This window comes from Panthera uncia, chromosome X (assembly GCF_023721935.1).
Source record: "Panthera uncia isolate 11264 chromosome X, Puncia_PCG_1.0, whole genome shotgun sequence".
NCBI classification, from domain to species: Eukaryota; Metazoa; Chordata; class Mammalia; order Carnivora; family Felidae; genus Panthera; species Panthera uncia.
The window spans coordinates 14597335-14610069 of NC_064817.1; the positions used below are offsets into that span (position 1 = coordinate 14597335).

General features: G+C 42.0%; 1 protein-coding gene across 1 annotated transcript in view; it reads right to left on the minus strand.

The window, feature by feature from the left end:
• Positions 1-12735, minus strand: part of MAP3K15 (mitogen-activated protein kinase kinase kinase 15) — a 123483-nt gene that overhangs the window by 47609 nt on the left and 63139 nt on the right. The window contains exons 7-9 of the mRNA XM_049643553.1: positions 6581-6751; positions 2288-2400; positions 1884-2043 (exon numbers count right to left, since the gene is read on the minus strand). Coding sequence (XP_049499510.1) covers positions 1884-2043; positions 2288-2400; positions 6581-6751 — 444 coding nt within the window. The remainder of the gene's footprint in view (positions 1-1883; positions 2044-2287; positions 2401-6580; positions 6752-12735) is intronic.

The following is a 12735-nucleotide window of genomic DNA, read 5'->3' on the forward strand; positions in this document are numbered from 1 at the left end:
CCCTTGGGACATCCAGCCTGATAAGAGTGTTTTTGTTTACCTGGGGCCTTGGGCCATGCTGTATCAGTGCCATCTCTACAGAGGCTGGGGACTCAGTGACTAAGGTCAACTACATGGGCGCTCCATGCTTACATGACTGAACCCCCATAAGACCCTGAACACCGAGACTTGGTGAGCTTCCCTGGTTGTCAATACTTTGTACATGTTGCCATACATTGTTGCTAGAAGAAGTAAGCACTGTCCATGTCACTCCACTGGGTGAGGACAACTAGAAGCTTGTACCTACTCTCTCCTGGCCTCTGTCCTACGTGCCTTTTGCCTTTGCTGATTTCAATCTGTGTAATTTTATTGTAATAAACCTTAGCCATGAGTACGACAGCCTTCCTGAGTTCTGTGAGTCTTTCTAGCGAATCATGAAGCTCAGGGTGGTCTCGGACCTACAATATCAGGTCCCAACGCTGTAAGTCAGTGTAGGTACTAATGTAATTAGAACGTATTCAAGGCTTGGCTGTCGCCTCCCTGGAGTCGGCTCTGTCTAGCTCAGGTGCAGCAATGCACTTTAAAAGTAGAATTCTGGCAACAGCAACCACTCCAGGAAGGCTGGAGACTCTGCCTGAATCCCTATTGGCTCAGCCTCAGAAAAATTTGAACAGGCTGATATAGTTTGGGGATCAAATTTAGGTCCTTCAGATTGGGAAGAAAAAGGGTCCAACTAAAAATAACTGAAGAGATTCCGACCCCTGGGAGTCCAGATTGGCTCCGTGAACTGGGAAATAACGGGACAGATGAACACGGGTCATTAAAAGTAAAAAATTTTACATGATGCGTGTAATCCAAATGCATTTTAGACAGATCAGAAAAACAGAGATAAGGAAAAAAGATTAAAAACTTCTTATTAGGCTACCTCCTTGAGATCACCACTGTTGATATTTCAGGGAAAATCCATCATACATTTATTAATTACACAAATATCTAACATGCATCTATTTTGAGACCACAGGAGTCAATGACATAGTGACGATTCTAATGGAGCTTCATGTCTATTGGCAAATCAGTTATTGCCCACCTCTCACAGACCTTGCTCTGAGTCACATACCAAACCCAGATTAATTAAAAGACCACAGAGAACAGTGGTTCTCCAAGTGTGGTTCCCCAGAGGAGCAGCATCAGATTGTCATTTGTAAATACAAATTCTCAGGTCCCACCCTAGACCTTTGGAACCAGACAGCCTAAGGGCGGGCCCAGCTATCTGTGTTGTAATCAACACAGCTGATTCTGATACCTGCCGAAGTTTGAGAACCACTGAGAGAGGAAAATATACCCTGCAATGGGCTTTTCTTATCCTAGGATAAACCATGAACGCAAGTCCATGCCTCCCAGTGTTCTTTCTTGCCATTTTCATGGCGACATGTTGGGCTAAGCTAGGGCCACTGCTCTGACTCCATTTTCTTGACCATATCTTGGTCATTTAGTTCCAGTTTTCATGCGTGATGCACATCACTTTGTGGGTGTGCTTTTAGCTTTACTACCTGCTTTCTCACAAATACGTACTAGTGCTGAGGAAGGTTTTGTTCTTGAGGACCGAGATGACGACCTGAAGAAAGTACTAAGATTGAGAGCATCCTCTTGGAGACAGAGTGCGTTGGGACGTATTCTGTGCATGTACGTGCCCATCTGCCTGTCATTCCCTCCTGTCACATAAAACCAAGTGAGCCTTCAGAGCTGTTCTTCGTGCCCTAACTTTGCTTTAATGAAGAAGTCAGAAGGAGAAACACGGCAATCGTTATTGTCTTTTGCATTTATCCCTCTCCTCTCTGGAGAAAACCCTTCAGAACGATATCAGATATTGAGAGAAGTGAAGGCCACACACAGACATGACTCACCAGACTGGAGGTTTCAGTTTGAACAACCTCTCTGCCGCCTGGACAGCCTTCCCGACATCATTGGCCAACATGCTGACGTTGAAGAACTGACCCACATCCCAGTAATGGTTCATTTTCTCCAAGCTCCCTTTTCTTCCCAATAAACTGTTTAGCCGGACACCTTAAGAATTTGAATTTTACATGAAGTTATGAAAAATATTTCTAGTTTCTATCACATTATGCAAGCCTTTAGCTAGAGGAAAAAGTACCCATTTTATGTTGGCTACCATCTCAGGCAGGCTATCAGAGAGTAATTGTTCCTTTTGAAACAAAATGCTAGTTATTTGAACGAAATGCTAGTAACTTTTAATGCTGAATTTGTGTTACCAAAGCACATCAACATCGGCTATCAAAAATAACTTTACCTATTTTCCTTAGTTCCATGGAAGTTTCAAATTGCTGTCCTGCAACTATCAGCAAAATTGCCAGGTTAATTCCTGAATAGAGAGATGACTGGAGCGCAAATCCTCTGCGATACCTGCCAGTACAGAACCGCCCGACTCTTATTATGGTAGAAGCAAAAAATTATAAATAATGGCACAAGCCCACCTTCTCATGAACTTTTTTTTTTTTGACCAACTAATTGGTTGTTTTCCAGATCCCCTCCCTCTTTACAAACAGCTACATCCAAGCACTCAAACAGCTTCTTGAAAATGTCATAATATTAACACTAAGGAGTTAAAAATTTTTCTTCATCAGTTTTATACTTTTTGATGAGAAAACCATGATCACTGTATAAAATAAGGAAATTATTTTAAAGTGCACAGAAGAAATTTAAAACCTTTTTATAACCCTATCCCCCAAAGTAGACCACAATTTGATGCCCAAATCACACTTTAAAAGTTAGACTCCATTTGTACATTGAGCATTCTTTATTAGGCGAAAATTCCATCAATTGTAGGCAATTACTCTGCAGGGTGTTTGTTTGCTTCTATCACAAAATGGAGTCATTTTTTTTCACGTACGAAGCAGTACCGGCAGGATCCTGGCCCCCAGATTGCTCCGAGAGTAGTGGCACAGCGTGACAGAAGAGCAGGGATCTGTCACCCTGGGGTAAAGAACAACATGCAAAATAGAGAGTAGCATTTTTACACCTGAAGTTTAAAGAGTGCCATTTTAATTCTCTTATTCTTTTTTTCTATACATAAAAAGCTTCTTTCCCTTCCATGAGCGAGTAGAAATATCATGGTTGGGAACAAAGAATTTGATCCACGAAGTAACAACACTAAAATGTTGTTAAGTGGCACAGTTCAAACCAAAGACTTGTAAACCAGGAGGAATTTGATCACTCGTGTGACAACAAGAGAGTTAAACACCAACAAAATACTAATTGTGGAAGGGAGAACCTATCATTTAAAGTCGATTACAATTCAGTTTTATGAACTTTGGGGCTAATAATACAAGTATGCTCTGATGAACCAGAGGACACTAAGGAAGTCATTCCAACCCTACCCAATAAAATTCCAATAAAATTGAAAAACCTTCCCCCTCCCTCATTATGTCCTATGGTATTTGATTTTTTTTTCCACTTTTACTATCAAAAGGAAGAGTGCAGGGAGGGTGACTTCTCTATGCCTCTTATCCATAAATCCAACAGGCCCAGCTTAGGGGCAGAGAAGACTTGAACTGGGAATCAGGATTGCAGTCCCAGGTTTGCCTCTTACCAGCCCCCTGCCTCCCTGTGCCCATGTTCCACATTAGTACCTGAGGCCCTGGGTAAGATAACCCCAAGGTCTCACCATACCAGAGACTAAGCTTCATTTGTTCCTATAACCACTGCCTTATGAAGTGGATGGAGAAGGGCTCCTAGGACTTTGGTGAAGGAGCCACAGGCAGTCATTTCCTTACCTGAGGGCTGAATTCTTGGCCACTGTGATGGGAACACAGCTTCCTATTTTGGCTCTACCCAATATTAGTTGCTCCTTAGCACCTTGAGCGACTCCTACCATACAGTACATCAGGTGCAATTACGAATAAAATAAGGTCCCTGCCCTCCAAGAAACTATACTATGGTAGAGGTAATAAGATCTACACACAGCTAGTGCAATTAGGGAAAACACAAACTTGAATGTGGTAAGTATCCTAAAACTACACAAACCCATGTCTCCAGGGGCTCACAGAAGTGGGGGCACCCCTAGAAACTCGAGATATGGCACAAAGATGGAAAGATGTGCAATGACAGAGATTTGGAAAGGAAACCTCCAACAGAAAGAATGGCAGGAACAGAGATGAGAGTCTGCAAAACTCCTAAGAAACTTCAGTTTAGTGGGCCATGTATCAGGTAGTGGGCAATGGGGCTCAGGGTGGGTTGGAGAAAGTTTGCAGAGCACCTAGACTGGTATTCTAAGAAGTCTGAGTTTTTATTTAATAGGAAATGGAGAGCCATGGTGGGTCTTGGAGCTTTAGGAGGAATAAGGCATAGTGGTTCAATCTACAAGGATAGACTTTAGAGACACCAAGCACAGAGCCTACTTGGAATACTGTTAGAACACTCCTAGCAAGAAAGTAAAAAAAAGTGGCACTGACCACGGTGGTGGTGATGAGCAAAGACTGGCAGGAAGTGAGGCAAGATACAGAGAAGGGCTGCGATGGGGAACTGACCGTATGGGGAGGTAAATGAGTGAACATTACCAGATGTTAAAAAAAAAAAGTCTATGTGTAGGAGGCCGAAGAATGGTAGTGAGAAAGCAAGACGTTGGAAGCCATCCCTTGTGGAGAGGTGAGGATTTCAGCCTGGATACACTGCATCTTACATAGCGGCACCACCTCTGGGTGGGACAGATGGGCAAACGGGGGCTGACGTGGGGCCAAAGCTTAGGACGCAGGTTAGGCTGGAGATCGGCTAACGGTTCCATGGTGTGGGAGTGAGTGGGATCACCCGGGAGGACAGTGGGTAGAGAGAAGAGGGGAGATGACACAGCCGGCAACATGTATGGAAGGAGAACAAGGGAGGGGAGAGGGCAAGGGGAAGCAGTGAGAACTAGGAGTGGAGCGGCAAGAGCTCTCGCGACAGAAATGGGTGAGGTAAGCTGTTGGCTCCGCCTTGGAATTATGTCCAGGTTCTGACATCTCATTATCATCACCACCGCCTGGGCTCAAGCCACCATCAGCCCTTCCCTGATTTACTGCAGCCGTCTCCCGTTCCCCACTTCTGCTCTTGCCCCTGTGGTAGATTATTTAATAGCCACAAATCCCTCCCATCCCACGACACGTGTGCCTTTGTCACTTCTCCCATCCACAGCTGGCGTCTATTTGGGGTAACCATGTGACCTGCTTATGATGTGACCCAGGGTGTGAGGCAGAACTGACACTGTGTGAGTTCCGGAGCCTAAGCCTCGCAGCTTCCACCTTCATTCTCTCAGAATGCCGCCCACCAAGCTGGTCTGCCAGGATGAGAACCACAAGCAGAGAATGCAGGTGAACCACCAAGACCCAACGCCAGTTGCCAAACGTGTGTGAGGCCATCTTGAACCTTCCACCCCTCCTGAGCCTCCAGCTGAGCTCATTTTTCCGAGTGAGACCAGCACTTTAGGACTGGAACCAGCAGAGTGGCTGCCTGGCCAATCCACAGAATCAGGAAAAATTATAAATCGCTGTTTTAAGCCACTAACTTTTGGATTTGTTACGCAGCCAATGATAACTGATACACCCCCTGAAACGTATTCTTTGCAAAACAGTGAAAATGCGCTGGTAAAAAAGCATGTAGGATCTCGTCACGGCTCTGCTCAGAGTGCTCTGGTATTTTATCATCTCACTCACAATAAAAAGTTCTCTCCCATTTCCTGCCACTCTCCCCTGGCTCATGCCTCACTGGCCTTGATCACGTGGAGCAAACTTCCTCCTCCTGGTCTCTGCCTCTGCTGGCCCTTCCTCCCAGAACACTTTCTCCACAGTTCTCAGCAAGGCTCATCTTACCACCCTCACAACTTTACTCACCTTCACTGATGACCCTGCCTGAAACTGCAGGTGACTCCTCCCAAGCCTCCTCAGATTCCCTGATGAACTTGTCCCTAGAGCCCTCATCAACAGGTGACATCCTATTTTTCTGTCTGTCTCTGTCTGACTTCCCTTACCAGCAATGCAAGGTCCGTGAAGGTGGGAATTCGTGTCTATGTCTGCTGCTGTGTCTTTATCCCCACCATCTAGAAAAGTTTCTGGCATACAGTAAACCCTCAATAAACTTTTGTTAAATGAACAAAGAAAAGCAGGAAGGAAGGATAAAAGGAAGGGAGGAAGAAGGAAAGAAAAAAGGAAGGCAGGAAAGAAGGAAGGAAGAAGGCAGGCAGGCAGAACTGAGAAGATAATGCGCTAGTGGCAGTGGAACACAGTTCTGGATGAAGTAGCAGGGAAGGAGCAGCTGGGGAGGAGCCTGGTGAGCCTCCTTCTTGCCCCTATAAATGAGTGAACTTGTGGGAATAATGTCACCAGTACAAAACGCAGTTTTTAATGGTCCCTTTCAGAAAAAGGAATCTGGAAAATTCCCAAACCACATGTATGACTTTTTGTTTCTCCCCACCGTCAGTAGGCAGGCGTGCGCGCGCGCGCACACACACACGCACACACACACACACACACGCGGAAAAGACCTGGATCCTTAGCCTCTGCAGTTCTGTTCTTTGCAGAGATGCACACGCTACCGACTAGGATGGAGGGTTTACCACTCAATGGCGCGGTCTCGGCTGGTGCCATCTTTGCAGTCCGAATCCAAGAAGATGTCCTTGTAGATCCTCCCACACAGGCAGAACATGTCGGGGGCCGGGCGGTCACAGCTCTGCAGAACTTGGAGCATGACCTGCAGAGCCTTCTCACGGTCACCCGCACTGTTTCTCCTGAAAGATTTGTATGGTAAGATCACTCATGTCTGAAGCAAGACATGGGAGCATATGTGCGCTCGTTCTGGCAAGGGCTGGTGTAGGGATGCTGTGCTTTAGCAGGAAACAAAAGCCAAATAAGAATTCACTTTCTCATGTTCAAATGTAACAAGCGCTTCAGACCCACACCAGTAAATCTCACGCTGTCACAGTTGCTACTTGGTCCCTTCTCTCACTGAGATCCAGACTGTGGATGACAGCAGATGCAGACTGATGTGTTTGGGAAGACACACAAAATAACATGGCAGCTTCTATAGCTGGATGGACAGCAAGGATTGTGGAAGCTACGCCTGAATCATGAGAATGACATGGTTTGACAAAAGGTTCTTTTGGAAAACTGGCAGGGCCCCCCAGTTCAGAAAGCCAAGAGAAATTTAGAAATGTGTTTTGGCATTTCTCTACCTTGCCATCCTCAAACAGGAAAAGACCCCAGCAATTCCTGTTTTCCTGCCCACTGGAAAAGAAAATTTAGAAAATTGTTTCTATATTCACAAATCACAGTCTTCTCTCTTACTAACTTATATGGTAAAAATTTCATTTCACACAAAGGTAATGGATTCCTTCGATCATTGTTAAAATAATCTTTGCCACAAAATAACCCGAGTTTGTGGTTGTGAAATATTAAGGGCTCCTGTGAAGGTTTGGAAGCAAATGCCCATCAGTTGCAGAGCCTGATTAAATCAACTCTGGCTAATGATGTTCGTATTCATATTACAATACGTTAAACATTTGTATAAAGAAACAATTTCTATGTAATACTGCTATGGAGTGATCCCTAGAATTTAGTGTTAAGACCAGAAAACAAGGCACTGAATACTGTGCACACAGTGCTACCTTTTTATTTAGGCAAAGCAGAGATGTGAATATTTACCTGTTTTTATTTGCTCAAAATGGAAGGATAAACCAAAAGGTAATAAAACTGGCTACCAACAGGTGGAGGGAGAAAACGTGCTGAAGAGGACAGGAATCCAAATTCACTTCTTGGGATGTGACTTGGAAACTGTAAGGTTTTTTTTTTTTTTTTTTTTTTACCAAATTATAAAAGAAAATGAGTTTTAAAAAAATTTACATTGTCCCCTAAAAACACCATTTGCCAATAAACACAATTTGAATTTGTGGCTGGAACCAAACAAATGACCCCCTGCAAGCAATTGGTGGCTTACCTACAAAAGACAAACTGGTTCACATGATTTTTAAAGCACAGCACTTTGTATTTTCCTAAGAGGATATAACTTAAGGAAAAAATATAAATGCAAAGAAATCTTAAATACTTTCTGGTAATCATATTGTTAGCAATAATACAGGAACTGGTAACGTGAAAACATCATGTAGTATAGAATACAACAAATGACGATGTTAATATCATTAGGAACCAGATTTTTCAGGGTAAGACGTACACAAAATCAAAGGAATTCAGTAAAAATCCTACAGTCCTAAATTTGAATTGAAACATCAATATAAAGTTATCCAGTGGTGTTCCTAGCTCTGTCTACCGAAAAGGACCAAAATGATGAGCAACTCAGTAGCAATGAGACCCTCCAAACCCTGACTGGGGTCTGTAAAAGCACCAAGGAACCAGGACTTCGTGGAGGAATGGCAGATTCCAGATATGTCTAAGATGGTCCTGGAACATCTTAATACAAAGACTCAAAGAAACTACTAAGTTCATATCAGAAAGACTCAGGAACTAACAAGAATCAGTTTTTGGCCAAAGAAGGGACAGTATGAGCATTAAAAAGAATAATAACTATAAAAAAGAATTGAAACATATCAACTATATTAAAATGATGATTTCATAATCGTCTGACACAACTTCAGGGGTCACCCTTGGAGAACGCTAAGGAACCGTCTCATTATTTTTGAAAATTATCAAAGCAAAAATTAAGCAGTCTCCTTTTCCCAGATGAGTTGTACACTGGGGGTAACCAAGTCATTGATGAGACGAAATGTCTCTTTAGAAAGTATTTGTGCTAGTAACTCAGGAATTAATTATAAAATTCAAGTATCACTATTTTTGTAACCCCTAATGAAACAATGGATCCAGGCAATGATCGTCAACAGCCATTAACATCACAAAAAAAGAAAAAACAAATAAAGTACACAATCAACTATGAAGTATTCTTTCCAGAAAAAAAAATGAAACCAGAATCTGAACTAAGCCTCCAAATCTAACTACCAAGCTGCAAGGAGAAAAAGGGACAGAGGAACTTAATAAATCACACCACAGGGATACTATTACAAAATCCACAACTTTGGAACTGCTATCAGACAAATGCTTCCTTACCAAGTAATTAACATGGAAAAGAAAAAATAAGATAAGGGGAAACCTATATACTAAAAAAGACTTGGGGCGCCTGTGTGGCTCAGTGAGTTGAGTGTCCGACTCTTGATTTCGGCTCAGGTTATGATCTCATGGTTTGTGGGACTGAGCACCGCGCTGGGTTCTATGCCGACAGTGTGGAGCCTGCTTGGTATTCATTCTCTCTCTCTCTCTCTCTCTCTCTCTCTCTCTCTCTCTCTCTGCCCCTCCCCCACTTGTGCACTCCCTCCCTCTCTCAAAATAAACAAATATTAAAAAATATATTAAAAAAGACTTAAGAATCATCTCAACCAAATGCCATGTATAGACCTTGTTTGGACCATGACTCAAAAAACCCCACTCTAAACACAAAAGGTAAAGACAGAGAGGTACCTGGGAAAATCTGAGCATTGATACTGAGGAATTATTATTTATCCTTAGGTATAACACAATCATGACCATGTTTTGTCAAACTGTCCCTCAGACAATACAGAAATATCTCTGGATAAAATGGTATGTCTTTGCTTCATAATAAATCTGGTGTTGGGGTAAGACAGAGTGGATGGGGTGAGCAGGAAACAAAAATGGCCATGCAGGGATCATTACTGAAGAGTGGAAAAGGGGTACATGGGGGTTCACTATATTATTTCCTACTTTTGACTGTGTTTGAAATTTCTATTAATACATTCAATGCAATCCCAGTCAAAATTGCACCAGCATTCTTCTCGAAGCTAGAACAAGCAACCCTAAAATTTGTGGGGAACCACAAAAGACCCCGAATAGCCAAAGTAATTTTGAAGAAGAAGACCAAAGCAGGAGGCATCACAATCCCAGACTTTAGCCTCTACTACAAAGCTGTAATCATCAAGACAGCATGGTATTGACACAAAAACAGACACATAGACCAATGGAATAGAATAGAAACCCCAGAATTAAACCCACAAAAGTATGGCCAGCTAATCTTTGACAAAGCAGGAAAGAATATCCAATGGAAAAAAAAACAAGTCTCTTTAACAAATGGTGCTGGGAGAGCTGGACAGCAACATGCAGAAGAATGAAACTAGACCACTTTCTTACACCATTCACAAAAATAAACTCAAAATGGATAAAGGACCTGAATGTGAGACAGGAAACCATCAAAAGCAGGAGAAACCAGGAAAACACCTCTCTGACCTCAGCCACAGCAATTTCCTACTTGACACATCCGCAAAGGCAAGGGAATTAAAAGCAAAAATGAACTATTGGGACCTCATGAAGATAAAAAGCTTCTGCACTGCAAAGGAAACAATCAACAAAACTAAAAGGCAACCTACGGAATGGGAAAAGATATTTGCAAATGACATATCGGACAAAGGGCTAGTATCCAAAATCTATAAAGAGCTCACCAAACTCCACACCCGAAAAACAAATAACCCAGTGAAGAAATGGGCAGAAAACATGAATAGACACTTCTCTAAAGAAGACATCCGGATGGCCAACAGGCACATGAAAAGATGCTCCACGTTGCTCCTCATCAGGGAAATACAAATCAAAACCACACTCAGATACCACCTCACGCCAGTCAGAGTGGCTAAAATAAACAAATCAGGAGACTATAGATGCTGGAGGGGATGTGGAGAAACAGGAACCCTCTTGCATTGCTGGTGGGAATGCAAACTGGTGCAGCCGCTCTGGAAAACAGTGTGGAGGTTCCTCAAAAAATTATAAATAGATCTACCTTATGACCCAGCAATAGCACTGCTAGGAATTTACCCAAGGGATATAGGAGTGCTGATGCATAGGGGCACTTGTACCCCAATGTTTATAGCAGCACTCTCGACAATAGCCAAATTATGTAAAGAGCCTAAATGTCCATCAACTGAGGAATGGATAAAGAAATTGTGGTTTATATACACAATGGAATACTACGTGGCAGTGAGAAAGAATGAAATATGGCCTTTTGTAGCAACGTGGATGGAACTGGAGAGTGTTATGCTAAGTGAAATAAGTCATACAGAGAAAGACAGACACCATGTTTTCACTCCTATGTGGATCCTGAGAAACTTAACAGAAGACCCTGGGGGAGGGGAAGAAAAAAAAAAGGCTAGAGAGGGAGGGAGTCAAAACATAAGAGACTCTAAAAAACTGAGAACAAACTGAGGGTTTATGGGGGGTTGGAGGGAGGGGTGGATGGGTGATGGGTACTGAGGAGGGCACCTGTTGGGATGAGCACTGGGTGTTGTATGGAAACCAATTTGATAATAAATTTCATTTAAAAAAAGAAATTTCTATTAATAAAACCAAAAAGTAAAAGGTATGCATCCTGACTCCATTCTGCTTCTATAATCTGGAAATAGAAAAACATATATATATATATGTGTATATACACACACACACACACACACACACATATATATATATATTCAAGAATTTTTGAACCAAGATGTTTATTATGGCATTGCTCCTAACAGTGAAAAACTGAAGATAACCCAAATGTCCTCTGACATATGATAAATGTCAAATGATAAAATACAGTTTGTAACAACCAAACCATGGAGTATCATGCAACCCTCAGAAAGAGGCAGGTCTGTATGTAATTATATAGAAGAATTTCCATAACAGTTCATGGAAAAAACATTGCTGAACTAAATGAATGCCATGATCCCATTCTTTGCAGTAAATATTATTTCCACTTATGTTCACATGCACAAAGTCTGGAAGGATACACATTAAACTGTTCAAAAAAATCACTGCTGGGATTTGCACAAGGTGTTCCTGTGCATGTTTTACTAATAACTATTCTAATAAATAATAAAGAGATTATTCTTTTTAATTTCTTGGCAATTCGACAACAGGCTCTTTTATGCTTTCTTTCCTGAGGACCTGTAAGTCATAAAACTCTGCATCATTCAAGACAACAGATTAGTACGTCAAACAGCTTTTCTCAATGGGGGTTCTGCTAGTGAATTAAGCTCCAGAGAAAATTATTTGATTATCTGAGTAACTATTTTCTCCATTCTCCCAAGTATGGTACATAGGTAGCCCCATTCTGGATACTTAAGAGAGTTCATTCGATTGATACAATGGATGCCTTAGGGCATTAGGGTTTAATTCTCTGTGGAACCCAACCCGGGTTGAGAAGGGCTAATCTAGACACTTGGCATTCTTCTGGAAACCTGCAGTAATTAGGCCTGTATTGCAACTTTGATTTTTCCTATTTTCCCAGCCTGATCTTGTTCTCAGAGATTTGATCTGTACTCTCTTTGTCCATAGAATCCAATTATCAGCCTGCAAAACAGATCTCTTAACCAACAGCCCACTCACGATTCCTTCCCATTTTAAAGAGTGAAGAGCTACCAACCCAACTCAATTTTACTACAGCATTGAAATAATTTCTACAGTCAGTGGCAGGAAAATGAAAAAAGACTAAAACTTTAATGAGGTACAACATTTTTACATCTGCTATGAGCCAACTTTTGAAGTGTGAAATTTTCAGGATTCTGAAAAGAATTTACTTAACTCTTCTAAATGCTTCATTATCGATCTGAGTTCGGGTTCATTTGGTTTTCTTTGGACCATTTACAGCAATGTTTCCCTTAAATTTTTTTCATTAACTTGAAACTTACCCTTGTTACTAAAAACAAAAGGTCTTTTGGGGATTAAA